General features: G+C 42.9%; 1 protein-coding gene and 1 long non-coding RNA gene across 4 annotated transcripts in view; one reads left to right on the top strand and one right to left on the bottom strand.

Moving 5' to 3' along the window:
- SPRR4 (small proline rich protein 4) overlaps positions 1-14,281 on the top strand; it is a 32,754-nt gene extending 18,473 nt beyond the window's left edge. The window contains exons 1-2 of one of the 3 annotated variants that reach the window (XM_086394510.1): positions 5,060-5,442; positions 13,599-14,281. In XM_086394510.1, coding sequence (XP_086250636.1) covers positions 5,199-5,442; positions 13,599-13,846 — 492 coding nt within the window. In that variant the 5' untranslated portion in view covers positions 5,060-5,198 and the 3' untranslated portion in view covers positions 13,847-14,281. Of the gene's footprint in view, positions 1-5,059; positions 5,443-10,738; positions 12,045-13,598 lie in introns of those variants that run through there. The other 2 variants (XM_086394511.1, XM_086394512.1) reach the window with 2 other exon arrangements.
- On the bottom strand, positions 3,393-27,038 carry LOC147376508 (uncharacterized). Its single transcript, XR_015161670.1, has 3 exons — positions 26,925-27,038; positions 13,605-13,703; positions 3,393-3,928 (listed from the first exon to the last, which is right to left on the bottom strand). It is a non-coding gene; the product is annotated as an uncharacterized LOC147376508 (long non-coding RNA).
- Between the last annotated feature and the right edge of the window lie 960 nt (positions 27,039-27,998).

Genomic DNA, 27,998 nt, shown 5'->3' on the forward strand with positions numbered 1-27,998 from the left:
ATTCATCAAGAGAGACTATTCTTTAAAAAAAAACAACTGTAAATAGCCATTATGTTCTGTAATAACCTCTATGGGAAAAGAATCTGAAAAAGAATGGATGGTAACTCGCTTCAATATTCTTGCCTGGAAAATCCATGGACAGAGGAGCTTGTCAGCTGCAGTCCATGGGGTCACAAAGAATTAGATACCACAGGGTGACTAAACCACAGCAATATGCATATGTATAACTGAATCACTCAGCTGTGTGCCTGAAAACTAATACAACATTGTCAATCAACTACACTCCAGTACAAAACAAAAATTGAATTAAAAATTAAAATTAAATTTAAAAAATAGTTATCATGGCTTATGGTTGAAGCAGTAGAGTATTTGTGCATAGAGAAAAAGGCAGGTGGGATGACTGGGGAGAGAGGAGACTAGAAGCCTCTCAGCAAGGGACAAGAGTAGAAAAGGGCCTTTTCACCTCTGTCAGCAACCAGGGACTTTTTCCTGAGGCCTCTGGGGAATCATTGAAGGGTTTGGGCATGGAGGGGCTTAGTTACTATGGAAACAAGCTACCTGTATCCAGGTTATTGTCCTGCGCCTTCCTTCTCATCCAGGTCAGGAGCGATGGCTGTGGCAGGATACTGTAATTGCCTGTCAGTCAGCTGAGTAGATGCAGGGTCAGTCACCGCATAGCACTATGAGCCCTGCTCCACCCTAGGGGCTTCAGTCATCACCAGGCACTGTCTGAAGCCGAGTCTGGCAGCCCTCGCTTGCTGCCTGTATATCACTTTCCCAAGGAAGGTCTCTGTGGTCAGAGAGCAGGGTATCAACTGGACCAACTGGCCCAGCTTGTGCGTCCACTAACTTGTCTGTTTGATTTGGTTCCCTATCTTGGCCACCATCACAGAGGCCCTTTCCCCAAAGTGAAAGATGATCTGAGCCCCAGAACCCCACTCCCAGAGCCTAAGACCCAGGGAACAATCAGGCTCCCCAGTGAACAAGTGTCCTCTGGTCCCAAATACCTTCTTACAGGAAGAGAGCCACTATCTGACCATGCCTGCCTCTGGCTGGTGTTCCCTTGAAGTCACATCCACTGACCTCAGTTGACAGGGAATGAAAACCACAGAGAACTCCTAAGAAAAAGAAAGAAAACCAGGAAATGGTTTTCCAGTTCATAGCATACACTCCTCAGGGGGTCCCATACCAAGGATCCTCTTTTGTGCCATTTGTCCCATGTTCCCAAGAAAACTTCCTTTGCTATACGAAGATCTGCTTTGGAAAATTAGCCATCAGCTTGCTGGCCAGCCAGGCAGCCAGTCAGTAAATCAGTTTGTCAACCACTCAACAGTCAGCCAGTCAGCTGTTCAGTGAACTAGCCAGTCAGTCAGCTAGTTTGTCGGCTCATTTCTTGTTTATACATTTGCTTACTCACTCCCTCCATCTTTTAGCTCACTCACTCACTCACTCATTCAACAGCATCCTTTAGTAACTGGGCCACCCACTCAACAACTAGCTAGTCTACCCAAGTACTAATTTTCACCAGGTGTAAGGTATTTCCTGAACATCTCTCCTCCCCTTAGGAAGCTCACTGTTTGGGTATAAAGAAGCACCCCATTTACCATGCATGTGCACGCACGCACGCACACACACACACACATCCAGGCACCTGGGCCTCTTACAGGTAATGGATGATTTCAGCATCAATCTTCAAGTTTGAAGGAATAGAAAGACAATGTGTGTGGTTGAAACGGGCTTCCCAGGTGGCAAAGTGGTAAAGAAACCATCTTTCAATGCAGGGGATGTAAGAAATGCAGATTTGATCCTTAGGTTGAGAGGATCCCCTGGAGTGGGAAATGGCAACCCATTCCAGTATTCTTGCCAGGAGAATACCTTGGACAGAGGAACATGGAGGGCTACAGTCTAAAGAGTCATAAAGAGTCAGACTTGACTGAGCATGCTCACCATGTGGTTAGGATAAACAAGGAGAGCTATTTAGAGAGGGCAAGTATCTCTGAAATTGGAAAGATGGTTTAGTCCAAAACATACCTTGGCACTTCACTGGTTCTGACTGTTTAGCCAAAGTGTCTAACCTTGTGTTTACCATTCACTTCAATTCATTCATTTAAATATCATTCATCTTTTCTTTTGTGCATTTATTTGTTTCTATTTCTGAAGTGGATATAATATGTGTTTGGCTAGTATGGGGGTAGATGACAAATACATGAATATATGATGAGGGAGAAATTATTCCTCATCCTATCAAGGAATTTATATTAATGCTGAGATAAATAACATATATTTTATAATTTATATGTATACCAAGTAAAAACATTAGATAAAAAGTGCTCCAAATAGTTATAAATAAAAAATTGTGGGGGGTTGAGCAAAAGAGGAAAACACTTCTTCAGGGAGAGAATAAGTACAGAGGTCATGGAGAACGTAATGTTACCAACTGGGGTGGAAACCAAACTCAAGTTGGCCATTTGTCACTCAAAAGTCAATGTTCAAGAGACAGGGATTGGTGGAAAAGAAAGATGCTTTCTTCAGAAAGCCAACAACCTGGGAAGATGGTGGAATAGCATCCTAAAAAGGATCTCTCAATTGCTGGCCAGAGGGCAAAAGCTTTCAAAGGAATGCTCCTATATTTTCTCTGTGGACTGGCAGACTGGTAGGAAGAGAAGCCAAATTTCTAGTGACTGCAGAGGAAATGAGTGAGCAGGATTTAAGAAGCAGTCATTTAAATAGCTTTCATGGAATGGAATTAGCTCAATATTAGCATTAGGAGCAATAGAGGGTTGCAATGTCCAGACATTCAGATTCTCCATCAGTTATTTTTGTTATCCATAGGAAGATGATTAACTGTTTATAATAGCACTTCTATGTGAAAGAGAGCATATTAAAAAGCAGAGACATTACTTTGCCAACAAAGGTCTGTCTAGTCAAGGTTATGGTTTTTCCAGTGGTCATGTACGGATGTGGGCTATAGAGTAGAGTTGTGCTATAAAGAAAGCTGAGTGCTGAAGAACTGATGCTTTTGAACTGTGGTTGGAGAAGACTCTTGAGAGTCCCTTGGATGCAAGATCCAACCAATCAATTCTAAATGAAATCAGTCCTGAATATTCATTGGAAGGACTGATGTTGAAGCTAAAACTCCAATACTTTGGCCACCTGATATGAAGAGCTGACTCATTTGAAAAGACCCTGATGCTGAGAAAGATTGAAGGTGGGAGGAGAAAGGGATGACAGAGGATGAGATGGTTGGATGGCATAACCGACTCAATGGACATAAGTTTGAGTAAACTCTGGGAGTTGGTGATGGATAGGGAGGCCTGGCGTTCTGCAGTCCATGGGGTCGAAAAGAATCAGACACAACTGAATGACTAAACTGAACTGAACTGATGTGAAATGTTTGTATTTTACATTGCTTTATTTTGATATTTTGAAGACAGTGCTGTCAACAGATAGAGTATATTTTTAAGGAAATAAATCGTACTGGACCCTTCCAAAAGATTTTGAAATTTTGGTTGATGACCCAAAGAGTTTGAAGCAGTCTTCGCAAAATATGTTAATAAAAGAAATAATGGAAATACTTGAAAGACAAACCTGGCTTCTTCTTCAAGAGTTAATACACCAATAAATTATTGGGACAAAAAATAGTAATTAATTAAATAAAAATAAAGAAAAGCTTCAAGGATGTGCTGCTGAGGGCTACGTGCAGAACAATACAACTGACTCCCATAATCATGTTGAAAACAGGCTGGTTGGTGTCATCTTGGTTGTTTTAAGAACAGTTAATCTTCAACTCCAGTGTCAATTCTTGAGGCCAGTTCCTTGAATGGTGAAAATCACAGATTCAGTACAGCTCAAGGTAGAGCAGCTGATGTCATGACTACAGTCTGGTCATCACGTAGTTAGTTTTTCTATCTAGTAGCAGTTACTGTACCTGCAAAACAAGTCAGGAATGTGTCTCAGACACTGTTATCTATGTACTTCAGGGAGGAAATAAACACCCTATGACTGCTATATGACTGATTTACTGTGTAAATTGTAACCAGTTCTCCTGCCCCAACTGCTATTTTTTTCACTGCATGTCTACATCCTTTCAATCATTAATTCTTGAGCCAGTCATTTGTGACTCAGGAGAGGCCTCTAGCAGACTAAAGTTTTTTTCTGTACAGAAAGGTACGGAAGAGCTTCTGTACCTGTGAGGGGCCAGCAAGGTCCTGCTCAATTTTAGCAACATTTTGAATGGTTCTTAGAGATTACCTTGAATTTTGCTGGGATGTTTGACAGTAGAGAGTCATCACAGTTCAAAGGGTTTGAGACAAGTTTTGGAAACAGCAGTCCTCTTAACAGCTGTGTTAAGGAAAGGTGGGAGCTCAGATGGGATTCTAGTTGATAATGGCACCCCACTCCAGTACTCTTGCCTGGAAAATCCCATGGATGGAGGAGTCTGGTAGGCTGTAGTCCCTGGGGTGGCTAAGAGTCGGACACGACTGACTGACTTCACTTTCACTTTTCGCTTTCATGCATTGGAGAAGGAAATGGAAACCCACTCCTGTGTTCTTGCCTGGAGAATCCCAGGGACGGGGGAGCCTGGTGGGCTGCTGTCTATGGGGTTGCACAGAATCGGACACGACTGAAGTGACTTAGCAGCTTAGCAGCATATCTTCTCTCCCTCTTCAAGTGCTTCAGTTATGCTCACTCATACATCCTAGTACTGTATACCACTCCCTGCTTTAGGCTAAGCCAGGGATGCGACTGCCTGCACACGTGGCCACTTCTGCCTCTCACGGCAGACATCTCTAGTCAATATGTTCATGCTTTCAGATCAAGCTGAAACTCAACCTCAGTCCTCTCAATTCACTATTGATTTCAAAGGGATGAGAAGAGGTTTGCCTTCCCAGACCTAATGAATGTTTATAGAATCTTAGCCCTTAATGGGACTTTAGAGGTGGGGCTTTGGGGCTTTCTAGGTGGCTCTAGTGTTGAAGAATCTAGCTGTCAATGCAGGAGACACGATTTTGATCCGTGGGTTGGGAAGATCCCTTAGAGGAGGAAATGGTGCCCTGCTCCAGTATTCTTGCCTGGAAAATCCCATGGGCAGAGGAACCTGGCAGGCTATAGTCTATGGGGTGGCAGAGTCAGATACCACTGACCACAGCACAGCACAGAGGAATTTTTAGCCAATCAGCTCATATTGGAGAACAAAAATGTTGAGGCCCAGACAAGTTAAGGAATGTGCTCAGTATCTCAAATGCAGTGAGGGGCAAGTATCAGTAGAATTATTTCTTAAGTGCCCTGGCTCCTTCCCTACGTCTCTAAGGATACTGTGCTACACCCAAGTGGTATTTCAGCACCACTCGACTTCCAAGAGGCTGATCTCGGCTCTCTTCTCAGATGGATGCTTTGCCCACTCATCCCCTCTGCTTCCACAGCCAGCCTCAACTTCCATAGGTGAGTCCACAGGTATTCCATTGGAACTAATCTCTCACCATGTCCAGGACTTTGTTTCCCCTTTATATAACTCCCAGGACCATGGAGGGTCTTCTAGAAATATCATATACGGATAAGGGATGGAGGAAAGAGATAAACTAATCACACATTTTTGGAAACTCATCCTCTTACTCTCCTCTCTCCATGGGCCTTCTTTGAATACTCTGATACAAAATATCTAATATTAGGATCTGAGCATCTCATTTGCAAACAGATAAATTAGAGGATGAAATGATTCATGTTGCAAATGGATTTCCCACATTAAAAAAAAGGTCACAAGGTCTCTTTAAGTGGCCTCTTCTAAAGTGTTTGTTGATAGATTATTAAGTAATTAGTGGAGGTAAACCCGAAACTAAAATGTTCTAAGCCATGACTACTGTTTAAGTATCACGCAGAAATTAAGCTAATGCAAATATCAATGATTATGATTTTTAAAATAAGATGCAATTTGCTCAGTTTTAGGTTTGCATTTTACTGAATAAACAGCAAAAATACAGGAATGATGGCAGCTCCAAACCTCCACTGTCCTCTCTATGGTAACTCAGAATTCCCCTTTTTGGTTTTCTTTGTTTAGTTCCTGGAAGTAACATGACAAGTATGTTTCACGTGTCTCCAGATGGAAACATCAGCAACTCTTCTTTTCCCCCCAAACCCAGAGGCAAAAGTGCCCTCGTGAAGATGTGTCTAGATAGAGTTAGATGATTAGCATGGTCTCTGACAAGATCCCCTCCCAGTGTCAGGCCTCTGCTGCCCGGTCACCGCATTGTTTGTCTACGGGGTGGGGCTGGGGTTTCTCAAGCTTTGACTCACCTTCAGAAATGAGTCCTACCTCTGCCCTCCCCTTTCTAATGGAGTCACGGGTGCACACCTGCTCTCGTGTCTGCTCCCTAGAGAGGCAAGATGCAAAGCCTGGCTTCCTGATTTCAGCGCAACATGGTGCTTTGAAGATGACAAAGAAGATGTAGGACTCATGATCGATTGATCATGGCCATGCTGGAGCAGTGTGGGTGGGAGCGGGTGCCACAGAGTCATCATTCCACATAGCTTCTCAGGACCCACCTCATCTGGAGGAGGTGTTTACATGAGGTGATTTGAGGGGGTGCCAGGAAGTCTCCACTCCTCCTTTGAAAAAACATTCATTCTCCCAGCCATGTGGGGTGCCTGGAAATGAGTCATTGCTGATCTAAGAGACTTAGGTAGGCCACCCTTTCTGGGTTCCAGATCTAGCCACCATCAGAGCCATAATTTTTTCATCTATAAAATTAGAAATACAATTAGCTTTCTTCATAGAGTCTTGTGAAAACTGTATATAGAGGTGCTTTATAAGGTTTAATGACCAAAAATATGTGCCTGTGCCTGGCAGTGCAGGGGAGAGGGATCAGTTAGGGCTTCTTAGAGCAGTGGTCTCCAGCCATTTTGGTACCAGAGACCAGTTTTGTGGAAGACAATTTTCACACAGACTGGGGCAGGGGAGGTGGTTTGGGGATGATTCAAGCACATTTTTTGTGTACTTTGTTTCTACTGTTGTTACATCAGCTCCATCTCAGATCAATAGGCATTAGATCCCAACGGTTGGGGATTCCTGTTTTAGAGGAAGAAGGGTGGACAGGCTTGATGGGAAAGAGAGCATCTGTCAACCAGGGAGGAAAGAGGATACATACGGATCTGGTTCAAATGATGGAGACCACCAGAATCAGCTTCCTAATTCTGTCATTAACATAGCATGCACTAGATATCAGCCCAGGGACACAGGCACTTCAGCTGACTGTAAATTACTGTGAAGTCAGGAGACCTGTGATCCAACCCTGGCTTTGATATAAACTCTGTGTGACCTTGGGTCAAGCATGTCCTCATTACAAATCTCAATTTATCCTTCTGTGAAGTAGGGATAATGAGGCCAAGATGGAAGTTGAATGCCAAAGTTTTGAAAAGTTTAACATGTGAGATGTGTATGAGCTTGAGTGACTCTTGGAGATTTATGACCCCGGAGCACACAGCCACCTCAAGTCCAGCCATGTTCTCTATAAAGTCCATCCCCAGAGTATCATCCTCTGAGATGATAATTGTGTTATAAGCCAGAGTCTATTATTAGATAGAGTTCTCCAAAGTAAGCAGGAGTTGTTGATAGACAAAGTAAGAGGTCAATGAGCAGACTGAGGAAAATAGGAAGTAACATTTTTCCCGGAGAGGATGTGTGGGTGACAGGGACATGAAGAATGGAAAACCCACCCCTTCCTAAGAAGCACACATAGATTGATGCCTTCTAGGTGCCAGATGTGGGAGAACACCTTGATATGTGTCTACACCAATCCGTCCTGCCACATGCTTCCCTTCTGGAGAATTTGCATCATGATGAACTAATAGAACAAGAAGTTCTTGGGCTACTTGAACAAGGCAAATTTGACCTTGGAGTACAAAATGAAGCAGGGCAATGCTAACAGAGTTTTGCCAAGACAACACACTGGTCATAGCAAACACCCTCTTCCAACAACACAAGAGAAGATTCTACACAAGAACATCACCAGATGGTCAATACCAAAACCAGACTGATTATATTCTTTGCAGCTGAAGATGGAGAACTCTATACAATCAGCAAAAACAAGACCAGGAGCTGACTGTGGCTCAGATCATGAACTCCTTATTGCCAAATTGCCTTATTACTTATATTGAAGAAAGTAGGGAAAACCACTAGACCATTCAGACATGACCTAAATCAAATCTCTTACGATTATACAGTAGAAGTGAGAAATAGATTCAAGAGATTAGATCTGATAGACAGAGTGCCTGAAGAACTAGGGATGGAGGTTCATGACATTGTACAGGAGGCAGTGATCAAGACCATCCCCAAGAAAAAGAAATACAAAAAGGCAAAATGGTTGTCTGAGGAGGCCTTAAAATAGCTGAGAAAAGAAGACAATCAAAAGGCAAAGGAGAAGAGGAAAGATATACCCGTCTGAATGTAGAGTTCCAAAGAATAGCAAGGAGAGATAAGAAAGCCTTCCTTAGTGATCAGTGCACAGAAACAGAGGAAAACAATAGAATGGGAAAGACTAGAGATCTCTTCAAGAAAATTAGAGATACCAAAGGAACATTTCATGCAAAGATGGGCTCGATAAAGGACAGAAATGATATGGACCTAACAGAAGCAGAAGATCTTAAGAAGAGGTGACAGGAATACACAGAAGAACTATACAAAAAAGGTTTTCATGACCCAGATAACTACGATGGTGTGATAACTCACCTAGAGCCAGACAGCATGGAATGTGAAGTCAAGTGGGCCTTAGGAAGAAGCATCACTATGAACAAAGCTAGTGGAGGTGATGGAATTCCAGTGGAGCTATTTCAAATCCTGAAAGATGATGCTGTGAAAGTGCTTCAATAAATATGCCAGCACATTTGGAAAACTCAGCAGTGGCCACAGGACTGGAAAATGTCAGTTTTCGTTCCAATCCCTAAAAAGGCAATGCCAAAGAAGGTTCAAACTACCACACAATTGCTCTTATCTCTGCACTAGCAAAGTAATGCTCAACATTCTCCATGCCAGGCTTCAACAGTACATGAACTGTGAATTTCCAGATGTAAGGCAGTGGAACCAGAGATCAAATTGCCAACATCCATTGGATCATCAAAAAAAAGCAAGAGAATTCCAGAAAAACATCTCCTTCTGCTTTATTGATTATGCCAAAGCCTTTGACTGTGTAGGTCACAACTGTGGAAGATCCCTAAAGAGATGGGAATACCAGACCACCTTACCTGCCTCCTGAGAAATCTGTATGCAGGTCAAGAAGCAACAGTCAAAACTGGACATGGAACAACAGACTGGTTCCAAATTGGGAAAGGAGTACATGAAGGCTGTATATTGTCACCATGCTTATTTAACTTATATGTAGAGTACATCATGCAAAATGCCGGGCTGGATGAACCACAGGCGAGAATCAAGATTGCCAGGAGAAATATCAGTAACTTCAGATATGCAGATGACACCACCCTTATGGCAAAAAGTGAAGAGGAACTAAAAAGCCTCTTGACAAAAGATAAAGAGGAGAGTGGAAAAGCTGACTTAAAACTCAACATTCAAAAAATGAAGATCATGGCATCCAGTCCCATCACTTCATGGCAAATAGATGGGGAAACAACGGAAACAGTAAGAGACTTTATTTTCTTGGGCTCCAAAATCACTGCAGATGGTGGCTGCAGCCATGAAATTTAAAAAACACTTGCTCCTTGGACAAAAAGCTATGACGAACCTAGACAGCACATTAAAAAGCAGAGATATTACTTTGCTGACAAAGACCCATCTAGTCAAAGCTATGGTTTTTCCAGTAGTCAGGCATGGATGTGAGAGTTGGACTATGAAGAAAACTGAGCACCAAAGAATTGATGCTTTTGAACTGTGGTGTTGGAGAAGACTCTTGAGAGTCTTGGAAGGCAAGGAAATCAAATCAGTCAATCCTAAAGGACATCAGTCCTGAGTATTTGTTGGAAGGACTGATGCTGAAGCTGAAATTTCAATACTTTCGCTATGTGATGTGAAGAACTGACTCATTGGAAAAGCCCCTGATGCTGGGAAAGATTGAAAGGCCAGAGAGAAGGGGACAACAGAGTTTGAGATGGTTGGATGGCATCATTGATTGATGGAGATGAATTTGAGCAAGCTCTGGGAATTGGTGTGGACAGGGAAATTTGGCATGTTGCAGTCCATAGGGTTGCAAGGAGTCAGACCTTACTGAGTGACTGAAGTGAACTGAAGTGAACTCGTAGAGTGGGGGCAGGGTAGAGGGGGGTATAGGTGGAGAAGGTGTTCATCCTGAAGATGGAAGGTAGAACCTGGCATCTGGAACTCAGGGTACTACATTCTTAAAGTTAGGCAAGAGAAGAGGTGGAGAAGGAAACCCTGCTTGCATGGGAAATATGGAAAGGATTACCTATTAAGTGAGGCTGACCCCTCAAAATGACCAATGTTCAGTTTATAGATGACAGGAAGCTCAGAAAAATTATTAGTCATGGCCTCCACCCAATGACAGTCACTTGCCTATGGCAGGGACACCAGCCTCTGTGATGGAGTGGAATTGAGCCTTGGGCCAGGGCCTCCGCCCAGCTCCATGCCTATTAGCTTTTCTTGTTGAGCAAGTCAGTGAACTTCCTTGGATCTACATTTTCAAACTATAAAATCAGATTTGCACAACTGGCAGAATTGCCACGATGCTTGAATAGGGCAAGAGGTACGCTTTGTTCTAATACTGACAGAAATTACTTCATCAATGGCCTCTAGTCAGCAGGATCCTGAGGTTTGGGGCAGTGGTCTAAAACCGGACCCACCCCCTCCTAGGAAGGTTTTCCTATCCCAGGAGGCCAAGTAGGGGGGTGGGGGTGGGGACCAGGACACCTTTCTCCCATCTGAATTAGTTTTTGAGCAAAGTTGCCAGATTTAGCAAATAAAAATACAGTCTTCCCCATTACATTTAAATTTCAGATAGACAACAAATTCTGTAGTATGTTTCCTGCAATATTTGGGGCACATCAATATTGAAAAATTCTGCTTATCTGAAATTCAAATGTAGCTAATGGCCCTATATTTTATCTGGAAACTCTACCCAGAAGCCAATTTTTTTCCCCACTCTTTCACCACCTCTAATACCCAAAGCAGCCTGATTCCTGGTGGGTAGGTGGGGGACAGCAGCACCTGCTCTACATGTGATCAAAAGGAAGCCTCAGAGAATACCATGTAAGCAGGCCCTTCTGGATTGGGCAAACCTTAAGCACCATGTCAGGCGTCCCTTTATAATGCTTAAGGGTCTGGATTCTCTGAATCCACTAGAGCGGAGTTCAAATTCAATCTCTGTACTTTACTTCCTATGTGATCTTTGCCAGCCTTGCTTTTCTCACATGCAAAAGAGCAACAATGGCATCATCTTACAGGGATTATAAAGGGATTATAAAGGCAAAATAAAACAATGGGCATGAAGGGTGATCTCAGGGCTGGGCACCAGTCAATGCTCAAAAAATGGCAGCAATAGCAGAAAAGGTTACGCTCCTTTTTTGAGGGGCTGTATCTCATGGCATGAAGAACTTCCCCCACCAGGAATCAAACCCACCCCCCTTACAGTGGAAACCCGGAGTCCTAACCACTGGACTGCCAGGAAAGCCCTACATTCCTATTTTTGTTGGAAGTGCCCCCAGCCCATATTCCTTCCCTCTTTGCCGCTTCCTTCCTTCCTGTTTCTCATAACTCTCAGTCTACACGCAGAGCTTCACATAAGTCCTATTTTTCAAAGACTTGAGTCCTTGAGTTTGAGTAGACACCTTAGTGGATGAAGTCAGCTCAGGTAGCCAGGAAACAGAATGCTGGAGTATCTAGTGGGTGGTTTTCATTAAAACAGGCCCGTAAAGCAAGTCTCTGGAGGAAGTGCAGGTGGGAGAAGTGGGTTAGGAATCCTTTGGAAGATGGTAATGAAGGCCACACCAGGTGCCTGGGGCAGGCTGGGGGCCTTTAAAGGTTCCCAGGAGTAGCTGATGTGAACCTGTGCTCAGCCGAATCTCCTAGAGTCTGGCTCGTGCCTCTGGTAAGTAGTGAGGGATTTGTCCTCCTTTGATCTGCTGGGCCCTTTTCTACTCCTTGAACTGTCTTAAGCCGCTAGGCCAAGCTCCTCTCCTGTTCTTGGGTAACCAGAGAAGTAACATAAGCCTTGTGACAATTAAGAAAATGTCACACTAATTATTACTTAAGAAATTCAATCTCCCACACCAATGCTAGGTCCAAGTAATTTCCTAGTTCTCAGTTTGATTCCCTAGTAAGAGGAATTTTGTCATTGAGGGGAGATATTTAGAGCTACAGCATTTTGTGGCCTCCTCCAAAGCTTTCTCCTGCCTTTTCAGTCCTACCAGCAACCTCTCTCAAACCTTCCTTTTAGGTTTATAGAAGCTGGTCTATTAAATATTGTATTTTATACTCTGTAGCCACCACACCTCTTTATCATGATTGCCATCTGGAAACTATACTTCTTATATATAGTCATGAGCTTAAAAGATGAGGGACATGCCTACCAAGAGAACCAGAGACACGTGTCAGAGTTGGGAAGGCCTCAGAGCCCTTCCAGATCAATAGCCCCCAAACGGAGGCATGGAGGTCCAGAGAAGGCAGATTTCCCAGGGATGAGCCTGGCCAGCGAGTGGCAAGGTTGGATCTGGAACTTCCGCCTGTGCCTTCTTGACCATTGCTCTTTCCTCTGGACCAGGGTGCGTGCATTCTTGCATGCTAAGTCGCTTTAGTCACGTCCGACTCTTTGCAACCCTATGGACTGCCAGGCTCTTCTGTCCATGGGATTCTCCAGGCAAGAATACTGGAGTGGGCTACCATGCCCTCCTCCAGGGGATCTTCCCAACCCAGGGATTGTACCCGCGTCTCTTATGTCTCCTGCATTGGCAGGCAGGTTTTTTGGACCAGGGTGTCTCTTGGTAAAATATCCTCCTAAAGGCCCTTACCTCCAGCGATCTATTTGACCTTCAATTCCCCAGTTCTCCGTGGAGGGCCAGAACCACTATCCTCCAACTGCATTAAATGACTTGTGTTTACATACCATGGTAAATTAGGCGTAGAGCCAGGATTAGAACTGAGCTCCCACAACAGGTGTACTCCAGCCCCATCACTCACACACCACGACATTCTGTCTTCCCTCTAAGACAGGATCTGCTCCTGATCTTTTCCTCATGCCTTTCCACCTTCACCCACACCCATCACCACTTCTGAAAGTAGACGGTTGGCATTGCCAACCCATTGGCCAAGATCTCATGCCTTGATCTAGTGAAATATCTGGACCATCTTTTCATCCTCAGCTCAACACCCTGTCTTATTTCCTGTTAAGACTAAGAAATACACCATATATTCAATTGGGTCAGGCATCCATGGGAAGACGGAGGGCAATTAGAAATCAGAGTATCAGAGACAAAGGAGAAAGAAAGAGAGCGATTGCAATGAGTGTGTGTGAATCAACTCACTAGTCAACTTGAAGCTATTAATTACGTATCCTTTGCTAGAGGAGAAAACACTCTTTAGAAGTCAGAGGGAGAAGAGATGGAGGGAGCTGCTCTCATAATGTCCCCATCTGGGTTTCTTCCAGGCTCACCTGTTCCTGCAGCCATGTCTTCCCAGCAGCAGCAGCAGCAGCAGTGCCTGCCCCAGCAGATCCAACAGCAGCAGGTGAAGCAGCCCTGTCAGCCGCCCCCTGTCAAATGTCAAGAGACGTGTGCACCTAAAACCAAGGATCCATGTGCTCCGCAGGCCAAGAAGCAATGTCCACCCAAGGGCACAGCCATCCCAGCCCAGCAGAAGTGTCCCACAACCCAGCAAGCCCCCAAGAGTAAATAGAAGTAAGGATGGACTGAGATATGCCTGCCTGCCATCCCGGCTACCAGATGCAGACTTCTCTTCCTCCTGTTTCTCCTCTGATCCTCAGCTCCAGGATTTGCCCTCCTCTCCCACATCCTCCTGCTCAGGGTCCAAGGAAGCATTGTCCGGATTTCTTCCCACAGAACCCCTTGTCTCACACATCCCCTTGCTCCCAGTATTCTTCTGTTCCCCACTCTGATTCTCTCCTAGATGAACATGAGTGAGTTCCCAGCCTCTCCAGCTTCCATTTTGGCCACAGCTATGGCCCCATCCATGTTCTAAAGCAAGAAATATATCTGGCCTCATGGGGACACCAGAGGCTGATGCATAGCTTCTGTCTCATTCCCTTTCCCCATTCCCCATCCCTGAGCTTCCCTCCTATTTCTTCCTCTAATAAATCTGCGCTTCATATCATTGCCTGTGTCCTGGCCCCAGTCTGTGATGTGGAGGCAATATTGGGGGAAGTGAGTATGTGAATACACAGGTTCTTATCAATACATCCTTAGGGGACATGGGCATAGCGGCTCTCTAGTAACTAATGATGAGGGATGTCAGATGCTGACACATCTCTGGTAAAGGACGGGGAGAGAAATTCCAGGACTGGTTGACAGGAGTCTGAGAAACTCTTGCAAGCCAATTGACTCTAAGAACGGACAGAGTGGAAAAGTCTGGAAATCCCCAGCCTACAAGATGAATGTTTTTTGCCTATTGGAAGTTATTCTGAAAAAGCAGAAAGAACATACATAAATGACATGAGCATTACCAGCCACTTCTATGAACATGTGTGAATGAATTTTTCATGTATTTATTTACTGTCCATCATTTATACATTAACCCACACTCATTCATTTACTTGATTATTTACTCACCCACTGAATATCTAGCAGATTCTAGTGTGAAAATATTTTCCTCTCTGCCATGCTGCTTTTCCAGAGCTCTCCTGAGAGTCTATCCTGAGTTTCAGTCTATTTTTTCATGTAGGGAAAAGCTGTCCCAGGGATAGCCAAGTACAGAGTCCGTGCAGTTTTACAATTGATTTTTGTCAGTTAGTCCAATTTTATGCAGCTGTGAAAGAAGTCTTGATTTTACAGCTGAATTCCTAACTCTGGCAAGTCCTTTCACTCAGATTTTTGGGTTCCAGAGATGACAGACTTCCTTAGACTTCCATTAAGAGGAGTGACTGAAACAATGAGTTCTGCGGTAGCCTGAATCCCCAGTCATTAGCTCAGTAAGAGGGAGAGACATCCATGCCTTGGACACCAGTGGCCAAGGACGAAGTCTTAGCCCTCTGTGAATATGAAGGACCCATCTCCTCCATAAGGAAACAAGTTTTTAATTTAATGCCACCAAGCAGAGATTCACAAAGTAACAATGTCTTAAATATGAAAATCTCATTCATATATGTGGTGGAAGAAAGGTAATTTGTTCATTCCCAGCTTCCCTTCACACCAGTTCAGTTCAGTCACTCAGTCATGTCTGACTCTTTGCAACCCCATGGACTGTAGCATACCAGGCTTCACTGTCCTTCACCAACTCCCAGAGCTTGCTCAAACTCATGTCCATCTATCAGTGATGCCATCCAACCCTCTCAACCTCTGTCATCCCTTCTTCTACCTTCAATCTTTCCCAGCATCAGGGTCTTTTCCAATGAGTCAGTTCTTCACATCAGGTGGCCAAATGATTGGAGCTTCAACTTCAGCCTCAGTCCTTGCAATGAATATTCAGGACTGATATCCTTTAGGATTGACTGGTTTGATCTCCTTGCTGTCCAAGGGATTCTCAAGAGTCTTCTCCAACACCACAGTTCAAAAGCATCAATTCTTTGATACTCAGCTTTCTTTATCATCCAACTCTCACATCCATGCATAACTACTGGAAAAACCATAGATTTGACTAGATGGGCCTTTGTCAGCAAAGTAACATCTCTGCTTTTTAATATACTGTCTAGGTTGGTCATAGCTTTTCTTCCAAGGAGCAGGTGTCTGTTAATTTCGTAGCTGAAGTCACCATCTGCAGTGATTTTGGAGCCCAAGAAAATAAAATCTCTCACTGTTTTTGTTGTTTCCCCACCTATTTGCCATGAAGTGATGGGACCAGATGCCATGATCTTCTTTTTTTGAATGTTGAGTTTTAAGCCAGCTTTTCCACTCTCTTCTTTCACTTTCATCAAGAGGCTCTTCAGTTTCTTTTTGCTTTCTGCCATAAGGGTTGTGTGTATCTGAGGTTATTGATATTTCTCCCAGCAATCTTGATTCCAGCTTGTGCTTCATCCAGCCCAGCATTTCACTTGATGTACTCTGCACAGAAGTTAAATAATCAGGGTGACAATATACAGCCTTGATGTACTCCTTTCCCATTTTGAACCAGTCCATTGTTCCATGTCCATTTCTAACTGTTGGTCCTTGACTGGCATACAGATTTTTCAGGAAGGCAGGTAAGGTGGTCTGGTATTCCCATCTCTTGAGGAGTTTTCCATAGTTTGTTGTGATCCGCAGCCAAAGACTTTAACATAGTCAATGCAGCAGAAGTAGATTTTTTCTGAAATTCTCTTGCTTTTTCTATGATCCCCTTCACATAAAGTAACATAACATCAGAACACAAAGGGACATTATGCATCATTTGGCTCAATACCAGGGACCAAAGAGAAAATGTAAAAGCTCTCCCATAATTCCTATATACTGTGAAATATTAAAATTACTGGACTACTCCAAAACCCCCCTACAAGACTCAGAATATACCACAATGCTGCAGCATGAGGTAATTACTTTTTCCCAAATGCATCATTCAGCTACGATGCCTCTGTTTTTTGGTTTACACTACTCCTTCTGCCTAGAGTACCAGTTCTTCACTTTGCCCTGTAGGAGATCCTTTGGTCTTACAGGTCTGGTTCAGATTTTTCCATGGAACCTCACTCAACATCTAGAAAGAACTGAAACCTCCCACAAGCTCTTATGACACTTAGATTTCTACTATTAAGTAATATAATTATTGTAATTATTTTATGAATCATGCATATAATTGTTTTTTGCATTGTAGTTCACTTCTACATGTTTCTTTCCCCTATCATATTATGAAATCTTCAAGTCTAGGATCTTACTATTCTTAATATTTCCCAATTGCACAATGACTGGCTTTTCCAAATAAAGCTAGAACTTCTGATTCTGAGTGAAATGGCCCACCAGCAGTCTAATATAAGCTAAAAGAAATTTATAAATATCTGAAGTTTGCTGGGGTCCCAAAAACTCCAGAGAGAAGAGAACTTAAGAGGTGAGCTGTACTTTATAACCCTGTATCATTTGTGAATTCTGGGCATGAGTAGAAGAATGTAAACCTGGCCTTTCTACTATGGAAGACTCGCGGGGAGACAGAGAAACCAAAAGAGGCGGTAGATGCTTTGAGAGGCTTCAAGCTTCAATTTTCCATATTGTGAAAATTTAGTGAATTGGGGAATGTACAGGTCAATATACTAAAAACCTCAGCAGAAAGTTTCTGAAAAGAAGAGTAGAGTTTTCAGTAGTTTTATAAGACAGTGATTGGGGTGTGCAAACTGCCAAGGAGAAGGGTTTTGGGGAATACACCAGATTGGAAGTTTAAAACTGTAAGGCCAGGGCAAACCAATCTATTGTGATAGAAAATAGAATAGTGGTCATCCTTGGAGAGACTACTGCCTGGAGGGGACATAGTGGAGCTTTCCTGGCTTCCAGAAGTGTTCTCCCTCCTGTGGGTGATGGTTATGTGGGTGCATACGCAAAACTCATTGAGCTATACTGAAAATCTGTGCACTTTTCATTTTGTTTGTTTTTAACTTCAATGAAAATAGAGACAAATATCTCATAATATATGTGTGTGTATCAAATCATATTATATACCTTAAACTTATACAATATTATATATCATTTGTATCTCAATAAAGCTGGGGAGTAGCAAAGAAACAAAAGGCTTCAATTGCCTTAAATAAATTTAAAATAAATAATAATTTATATAATAAATAATTCATTGAAAGATATATTAGACCTCTATACTAAAAACATAAAACATTATTGAAACAAAAGAACTAAAAAATGAAGATACATGCCATGTCATGTGCTGGAAGACTCTATTACCGCCTAACAGATTCATACAAACAATCATCTGACTCATTACCAAAAAGTAGATAGCATTACAAAAATTAGAAGAGTATTTTTTAATAAATGGTGATGTGTTAAATGGATATTCATATGTCCATAACATTCAGATACTAACATTAACCCCCACCTTACACATTTACAAAAGTAATCCTTGATAAACTGTAGATCTGAATTTGAAAATTTAAAATATATGATTTTGGAAGAAAACATATAAGAGCTTGGTGTAAGCAAAAATTTACTAAACAGCACAAAAGTGTCATCCTTTAAAAACTTAATTTGCTTACATTAAAATTAAGAACTTCAGTTCACCAAAATACACACAAAGACACAGATTTGGAAAATTGTATACACACAGGTATATACACACATATGTATATTCATGTGTATGCATGCATATGTGTATGGGTGTTTGTATGCAATATAGATATAAATATAATTATGTTCACTTATATAAATATAAGATATAAAATAAACATTGTATTCAGAATACATAAAGGACTCCTAGATCAATAAAAACTACTATTTTTTTAGGTAGCCTACTAAAAAAATGGGCAAAGATTTGAACAGGTCATGAAAGAGAATGAGCAATAACTGTATAAAAAGATGCTGAACACTATCCCTGATATCTTCAGGGATATGCAAATTATAATGAAAGCATGGTACCACTACACAATCCAACATATTAGCTAAAACTAAAAACCCAGACAATACTAGGTTCTCATAAGAAATGGATAAATCGGAACTCCCATACACTGTTGATGGGAGCCTACACGGGACAGCCACTTTGAAAAACTATTGCACAGTACTTTCTAACATTGATCATACACATCTCATCCCAGCAAGTCCATTCTTTAGGGTATACACAACAGAAATGTGTACACGTGACACTAAAGCACATGTATGAAGATGCTCATAGCAGCAGAATTTGTAATAAGTCCAAGCCAAAAATATTCTAAACACCCATTTAATCATACAATGAGATGCTACAAAACAATGACATTGGACACATTATCCTACATAGCGTGGGCAAATCTCATAAACACAGTCTTGAGGGAAAGAATGCAGACATTAAAAGCACATAGTGAATGATTCTATTTACAGAGTCAGAATGACAAGAAGGTGAGAGGAAGGCTGGAAGGCTGTAGTAGGGGAAACTGGTCAAATTCTATGTCTTTATCCGGGTCCTAGATAAACGGATGCAGCCACTTTGTGAAATTTCACTGAACTGCATGCAGTTTCCCGTATGGGTCGTCCCTCGTGGCTCTGTGGTAAAGAATCTGCCTGCAATGCAGGAGATGCAGGTTTGATCCCTGGGTCAGGAAGATCTCCTGGAAGAGGAAATGGGAACCCACTCCAGTACTCTTGCCTGGAGAATCCCATGGACAAAGGAGCCTGGCAGGCTACAGTCCATGGAGTCACAAATTGTTGGACACGACTGAAGTGACAGCACACACACAGTTTCCAATATAATATCCTGCTTCCAATTTTTAAAGGTTATTTTTCCAACTTTAATTTACTTGAAAAATGATGCTTTTTCCCCCCAATGTTCCTTGTGTGTACTTCACTAATTTCCTCTCCCATCATGTCTTCCAACCCCATTCAAAATAAATCAATAAGATTAAAACAATATTTCTGTTATTCTGCAGAAAGGAAAGTGTTCTTAGAACTCTAAATACTACAGAAATGGAGGGAAGGCTCATTGCCATTTTCTCTTGCTATCCCTCTTCCTTGACTTGCCAGGAAAATTCTCTCTACCCCAGAGCAAAACAATGCCCTACCTGACCCACTTGCCCAACTGGGTGAACACAAACCTGGTCGGTTCCTATTCTCTGCCACTGCCTCTTCTGGCCAAGAGCCCCTTAGAGGCCAAGTGCCCAGGCGTGGGTGTCTGCACTGGAGATGTTCTGACAGTTCCTTTGGAGAAAGGGGCATGGGTTCTATAGTCAGACTGAACAGTATTGAATCTCAGGATCTCTTGTTTCCTAGCTGTCCACCTGCATCCAGTCACTTAGATCCTGAGACTTAGTTTTCTCATATGTGAAAAATTGTAATGGTTTAATAACACTTATTTGCAGAATTTTTGTGGTGATAATATCTATAAATTGACTGGATATTGTATATGCTCAATAAATCGTTGGTCTTACAACCACCTTTTACAACTGGGGAAGGTAGCTCCGAAACATTAGCATAAGGATACCCCTCTACCTAGAAAGCGGCCATATGGAAGTCTCTTTTCTGGCTCAGGAATCTACGCTATTGTAAATTGTCTCTTTCCCAGCATGGAGAGCACTCGGGTCCAGGAAAGAAGGGACAGGGGTCCTCGTTCTAGCTCTGCTACTAAATAGACCTATGATTTTCAGTAAGTCCCTTAACCTGGGTCCTTTGTCCATAAAATGAGAAGTTTGCATTGGATGTTTTTTTTCTGCCCAACAATTAGGTGGATCCATGCATTGGGGTAGGGCTTCCTCAATGGCTCAGCAAGTAAAGAATCTGCCTGCAACGCAGGAGACACAGGAGATGTGAGTTCAATCCCTGAGTCAGGAAGAGCCCCTAGAGAAGGAAATGGCGTATTCTTGCCTGGAAAACCCCATGGACAATTGGAGTGAGGGACGCTTTGTACTTTTGTAAGTGCTATTCCTTACCCCACCCTCCCTATTCCCATAAGACTGCATCTGCTGATCTAATATGTAAAGTCCACATGTTCTGGGCATGGGCAAAGCCCAGAAAATGAGAGAATAAACAAATGAAAGGAGGTCAGGGGGCTTCCCTGGCAGTCCAGTGGTTAGGACTTCACCTTCCAACGCAGGGGGTGCAGGTTCAAACCCTGGTCAGTAAACTAAGATCCCACATGTCTCATGGCCAAAAAAAAAAAAAAAACAAAAACCCAAAACATAAAGCAGAAGCAATATTGTAACAAATTCAATAAAGACTTAAAAAAAAAAGAAAGAATGTCAGATTTATGAACAATTTCAGATGAAAGTAAACCAGAAAATATTTTTTAAAAGCTACAATTGTGCATTTTAGGTTTTGAAAAATAAAGATTTATTTTGAATTGACAGAGGAAGGAGGGAGGTGGAAAGCTATAATTTTCAGTACTTTGGGACTCCAGAGTTCATAATTTGGCCCTGCCAGAAGCTTCCTGGAGGTGGGAGGCATAAACCTCTAATCCACTGAAGGGAATAAGAATATGTCATCCCAGATATGCCTCTTTGACATAAAAAATTATTTCAAGCTGAAGGCAATTAAGAAACAGCAAACACAGAAAAATCCACCCCCTGCCCCTCCCCTTTTGGCCTAAACACAGAATATAAATTCTAGTACTAGAGATAGAATCTCATCAGACCAGAGATGGCAGGAGAGGAATCTGCAAACCAATCTTCCTCCTTTAGTTCTCACCTATTTATTTATCTTCCCACAGTCTGCTGCCCTTGGAAGCCTAAAATTGCTTTCCTTTGTCCTGTCATTTCTCTATAGATGTATTGGTCTTTGTTGAAGATGCTATACAAGCCACAGTCCTAGGCCACAGCTCTGAGTTACTTTTTGTTTTAGAGTGAAGTACACTGCGCACATTAATAAACTGATTTTCTCCTGTTGATCTTTTTTTGTTTGTTTGTTTTTTAAAGGAGTCCTAGGCAAAATCCTAAAATGGGTAGAGGTAAAATCTTGCTTCCCTTACACCACCAAAAATTCTCACTATCATGAGCATGATGGTATACAGGTAGGTGACACAGAACCATCTCTTGGCTCCAGGCCACCGAGTCCAAAACCAGCCCAGGCAAACCAGCTTGAGCCTGTGTTTTGATGATTCCCTGGAGGGAAGGAGGGGGTTCAAGGGTATGTGGAAGTACTTAGCCTTCTTTCAATGGGACTTAATTGCTTTCCAAGGTTCCCAATATCCTTAGGCCAAACACTCACATCCACAGGCATCTAGTTGCATCAACATGAACAAGTGCCCCAGTAAATTAGCACCACCCTGTACCTCCTTCCACCTGAAGGAGTTATGGGACTGGGGATCCTTGTCTGCATTAAAGTCCTAAGAGTTGAGATATTCTGTTGGAGCAATGATTTTCAAACCTGCTTGTCTCTGAGGACTTTTTTTTTTTTTTTAATCAACTGATTAAATAAATCTCAAGTGGAGTCCACAGGGATATTTTTAAAGATACCAGATAATGTCCCTTTCAATCAAGGTAGAAAAACCATTGGGTTTAGAATCTAGTGTTTCCTAACTTATCTGATCACAAAAGCCACCTGATGAGCACTTTAGAAATACAGATCCCCAGGTGTCCTCTGGCTACTCGTATTACATGAAGATGAATAGGTTGTTGCTGTATTTTAACAAGCACCCCAAGTGACTCTTATGCTAAGGTCAGTTAGGGGAATATTCCTCACTGATGGATACTGAGTCCCAGAAGCTCACAGAAGGCTGCCCATTTCTCTGCCAGACTTCATATAGGCTGGGACTCCATGCTTGACATGTGGTTGTCATTCAGCAACTATGTGTTAAATAAGTGGTTGACTACTTCACAAATGAAGAAAATTATGGAATGTTCTGAGTCACTAGAGATGAGTTTCTAACAACAGATGTACTTCAGACTTTCAGGAGAAGAAATATACTTGATATCTAGAATCTATCTGCTATGCTATGCTCACTACAATAGTCACTTTACATATATAATCTCACTGAACCGTAGCTCTGGAAGCAAATCTTATTGTTCCTAACTTATTGGTAAGATAAGTTGAGATTGATTAAGGTCTCAAAGTCACATCACTAAATTTGCTTCTTGGCCCTTCCACCTATTTACCATGTAAACTTGGGCAGGGGACATTCTCTGTGCTTCAGCATCAGTAGAATGGCTTTCATGACCTACTCCTAGCAGTGATATTGTAGGGATTAGTGTCAAGTGCCTAGAACAAAGTTTAACACTGTGTAGATGCCATGTCTTCTCCAAGGGATCTTCCCAACTCAGGAATTGAACCCAGGGTCTCATGGGTCTCCTGCATTGGCAAGCAAATTTTTCACCACTGAGCCACCAGGGAAGCCCTAATCAAATAGGAGCTATTATTATTAAGAAACTTTTCCAATCTCTCTCTTTCTCTCTCTGTCTCTCTCTCACACACACACACACACAGAGCTAGTAAGGAGCAGAGCTAGAACTTGAACACAAGACTTTATGTTTTCAAATCTGTGATCTATATTTTTAAATTTATTGTTGTTTTTTAAAAAATATTTATTTATTTGGTTGTGCCAGGTCTGAGTCGTGGTGCATGAGATCTTTAGTTGCAGCATTGGGATCTAGTTCCCTGACCAGGAATTGAAACTGGGCCTGAGCATTGGGAGAGGAGAGTCTTAGCCGCTGGACCACCATGGAAGACCCCTCAAATCTGTGACATCTAGAAGCCATTCTGCACTCTGGAGGTGTTTTCTGTAGAGGTGGATCAGTGATGAAGCCAGCACAGCTGAACAAACAAGAGGGAACCAACAATTGCAAACAGCAGTCACCTCCAACAGGGTTTTGGATTCTCTGTCCAAAGATGCTTTTAGTCATGTGGTTATCAGTCTGCCCCTTCAACAGCCCAAGGGGCAATGAGTGATCAGTGGGGGAGCATTTATCTATGATATAAATCTGAACCATTCCTGATTCCATTTCAAAACTCAGTAGCCTCTTTTTCTCTCTGTGTATGCCTTTGATCATCTATATCCTATCCTACTTCTATTTCAAGATAGAGAAACTCTGTCTAGAAAAGACAACAGATAGGGAAATACTTGTTCAGCTGTGTGAGAATGTCAGGACCCAACCAGGATTCCCCCTCTTCCCTCCACTCCCTCTTCTTCTCCTTGTCCTATTCCTTGTCCTATCCACCCTCTCCTCCTTCTAAGAGTAGCTCTCCAGCATATAGAATATCCCACAAGTATTGAGAAGCAATATGGCAAAGTTGTTAAGGGACTGTGTCCTGGCACATCCTACTTTTATGATCTCTTGGGAGAGTTCCTTTACATTTTTCTGCCTCCATTTCCTTACCTAGGGCATGTCCACATCATTGCATGATCACCAACTTTAGCCACCCCCTGCACTCCAACTTGAATAAAGTGTGGGCTGTGTGGTCATTGCCACTATCCAATAACTTGTATATAATCTGATAAACATCTGCATCTGAAAGTGTCATAGAAAAAATGAGAGGAGATAAAGCAACCATAAAGCCCTAGCATGTGGTCCCACTCTAGAAGGGCACCCTGTCCTTGGGTCCCTTCTCTCTCTTTCACACACACACACACTGAGAGAAGAAAAGGAAAAACACACAGACAAGAGAAAGAAGATTCATGAGATTTGAAGTGAAAGGAAACAGACAAATTACCAAGAATGACTATGTACAACATTCATTCATCCTAATAGTGTTTGAAGCATCATTTCATTTAATCTTTACAGAAATCTTGTGAAATACAATTAAAGTTCCTATTATAAAAAAATAGGATGTTGAAGTGTAGAAAGGTTCGGTAACTTGCTCAAGGTCATCTGACTAACAAGAGCATAACAACTGGGCCGGACACTAAGCCTTGGCCCTTTCTTTCTTCCTACCTCGAGTAAAAGAAGCCAGATTTAAATTTTTATCCATCCTTTCAGGGGAAAGAAAAGAGGGAGGGTACAGAACTCTGTTCTTAGGAAGACAGGTTTCTATCTGATTCTTCCACTAAAGAAGCCACGAAGCACTATTCATAATAGCCAAGACATGAAAGCAACCTAGACGTTCATCAACAGAGAAGTGAATAAAGAATATGTGGTATATATAGCTATAGATATAGATATACACAATGTATATAGATAGATATAGGCAATGAAATATCACTCAGTCATAAAAAAGAACAAAATGATGCCATTTGCAGCAACATGGATGGACCTAGAGGTTGTCATGAAGGAAGCAAGTAAGAAACAAAAAGACAAATATCGTATCATTTATATGAGAAATCTTTTAAAAATGTTACAAATGAACTTATCTATAAACACACAAACAGAGTCACAGATACAGAAAACAAACTTTTGTTACCAGAGGGGGAAAGGAGATCAGTTCAGTTCAGTTCAGTTCAGTTCAGTCGCTCAGTCGTGTCCGACTCTTTGCGACACCATGAATCGCAGCACGCCAGATGGGGAGGGGTAAATTGGGAGACTGAGATTGACATATACACACTACTGCATATAAAATAGTTACCTAATAATGATCTACTGGATAGCACAGAGAGCTCTACTCAGAAGTCAGTAATGATCTACATGGGAAAAGAATCTGGAAAAAAAAAGTGGATATATGTATTACTGATTCACTTTGCCATATACCTGAAACTAACAGTCTTGGCGGGCTGCAGTCCATGGGGTCACAATGAGTGGGACAGAACTGAGTGACTAACACACTGAAACTAGCACACCACTGTAAATCAGCTGTATCCCAAAAACGAAAGAAGCTGTGCTGCCTGGACTGCACCCCTTCCATATTCCACCTCTCTCTCTTGCTCCCTGGGGACTGGGCTGGGTAGAAGCTCTCCAGCATTAGGACTTCCATGCTCTCTCCAGCTCAGCATTCATGCCGGCAACCACTGCTTCTCTTGCCTCCTGCGCTGAAGCATCCAGGAGGCTTCTAAACACCTAGGTCTGGTGTTTCCTCTCCTCCTCTTCTTTTATAGATGGGGGCACCATGTGTTATAGACTTTGTTTTCCTTTAAACATCCGAGCCTGAAGTGTACGGTGGGGATCAACATTCTGGTCTCCTGAGCTCCCCACAGTGCTCAGGGGGAGGTGGCAGTAAAACTCTCACTTGTTTCTAGATGTTACCATATTTTAAATATGGGTTCCTATGCTAAAATGATGGGCTTTCGAATCTGGCAAGTCAGTCCCTATGTGCTCTGGGCCTTGGGGAAGTAAAGGAGGAGGGAGTGTCCTCAGTCAGCAAAGGAAGAGTGTGATCACTGTGTTCACAAGTGTGGGGGTCCCCCTCCTTGCTCTGTGCACGATTGAGGAACTAGCTCCACACTCGGAGGGAGCTAGTAGAGGAAAGATTCCCCAGCTGGCCCAGAGGGGAGCTGGGTTTTGACTAGAGAGGAGCAGCAGCCTCCTGTGAAAGGTCAAGGAGTTGACCCTTTCTGAGAGATGCATTCACCATCAGAAACCACCCAGTTTGCCCTTTCTTTGTGTGGGAAGTGTATGGGGCTAGGTTCACTGGCTAACGCCACCCTGATGGTAAAAAGCAGACCTTCTTTGAAAGGGAGAACTGACTTAATGCCAACCACTAGTGAGCTTCAGACGAACAAATGGGGAAAATGATGTCAGGGGTCAAGGGAAAGTTACAGAGTCGGGATCCAGAGCAGTGTGGGGTGGAGTACAGGAAGCACAAGTCAAGACAGGCAGGAGAACCCAGCCAAGGTGGGGTACTGGGTGACAGGGAAATTCTTTGACATCCAGAGCCAAGACCCAGACGTGGGTTCAGATCCTCCAGAGCCTGAGACAAGCTGGCTGATACCACAGGACAGAGGGCAGGAAGCAGGTTCCTCAGGCCTGAGAATCTTACCAAATGTAGCAACAGATTCTGCCCCAAGCCCCCTATGTCAGGAGTCTGTGAGAAGGAGTTTGGGTAAAGAGAGGGACCTGGCCCAAGCCCAGAGGGGTGTTAAAGTGAGGTGAGAGGCTAGGAGCTCAGCTGTCATCATGGTGCTGGTAGCAGCCCAGAGGGAGATAGATCATTAAACCAGCTGACCATGAACACTGGGTGGAGAAGGCAGCGGAAGCTGCCCGTCCCTAAGCTTTGCTGAACCCTTACTCTCCCTTTCAACTCATTTCAAAAGAAGAGAGACTTCTCAGAAATCAGATTATGCCATTCATTCATTCACCCATTCACTGAGTCAGTCAGTCATTCTATAATTGCCAAGTCACTGAGCAGCTACTACTTACCAGGCACCATGGATGGATGTGGACCAAGCGTGATGGGCTCACGGTGGGAGGCCCATCTAGGACTCGGGGTCATAAGAGGTGACCACCTGTGGAGCCAGCATGTGCTCTGTAAACATTTAGGTATGTGTTTGGGGGTAGAGGAAGGAGGAGCTATCTATACAGCTGGGTTTAAGGGTGACTAGGATTCTCCCAAGGCCACACCTAGTAACATCTTGTGTTTTGAGGGCAGCTCTGAAGCAGTGACTTCAGTTTCATGTTGCGTACATCAGAGGAAATTTCCAGTGTAAGGACCTTCAGGGAATCCCTGCTCTTATGCCCCCAGAAAGAGAAGCCCATGGTGAGGAGACTCTCCAGGATCCGAACATCATGGAGGGAAGCTATCCCTGGGCAGATGCTCAGAAGTATCTTCTTGCTATCCTCAATGCTATTACTGTTAAGGGCACCTAAGCTCTGTCACTTTGCCCCTGGGACTTCCTCCAACGTGAAAACAACTCTGCTTCAAAACAGACATTTTAGCATTTCAGCCTTTCTCTCCCTCTCTCAGACCCAGTCCACTGAACGATGATAAACTAGATGAGCCCCTTACTTTGCCCTATGCTAACTCATGCCCCTTCTATTTTTAGAAGTGCTGGAAATACCTTCTGTTTATCCCCAGAGCCACTTTAAACATTCAGTAGCTTTTTTCCTACTTAAGAGGATTTATCTTAGCAAATATTAAGGGCTCACCCAAAAGGCAAAGCTCTTCCTGACCTCACACTGCCACTCACATGATGCTTTCCCAGGACTCTGAGTGGGCCCAGATCCAAGCCAGGAAGGCTGAGTTCCCCCTTTCCACCTTTAGTCATTTTCCTGCCTGAGCTTAATTTGCTCTGTAGGCATTAGGAGCAAGGATGGACTAGTATGAAGATGAACACAGGATTTCTGTGTGGAATTCCTTTTCTCATGGGGTCTCTTGTTTGGTCTTGGGTGAGTTATTTCACGTCCACAGCCTCAAACTGTTATCACTTGAGAAGCATGGATCTAGTGAAGATCTCAGAGTTCCATTAAACTAGTGGCTCTGAACTAGGCTGTGTC

The sequence above is a fragment of the Bos grunniens genome, chromosome 3 (assembly GCF_055505025.1).
Source record: "Bos grunniens cultivar Pamir isolate PY7600 chromosome 3, Bosgru_T2T1.0, whole genome shotgun sequence".
Taxonomy (NCBI): Eukaryota; Metazoa; Chordata; class Mammalia; order Artiodactyla; family Bovidae; genus Bos; species Bos grunniens.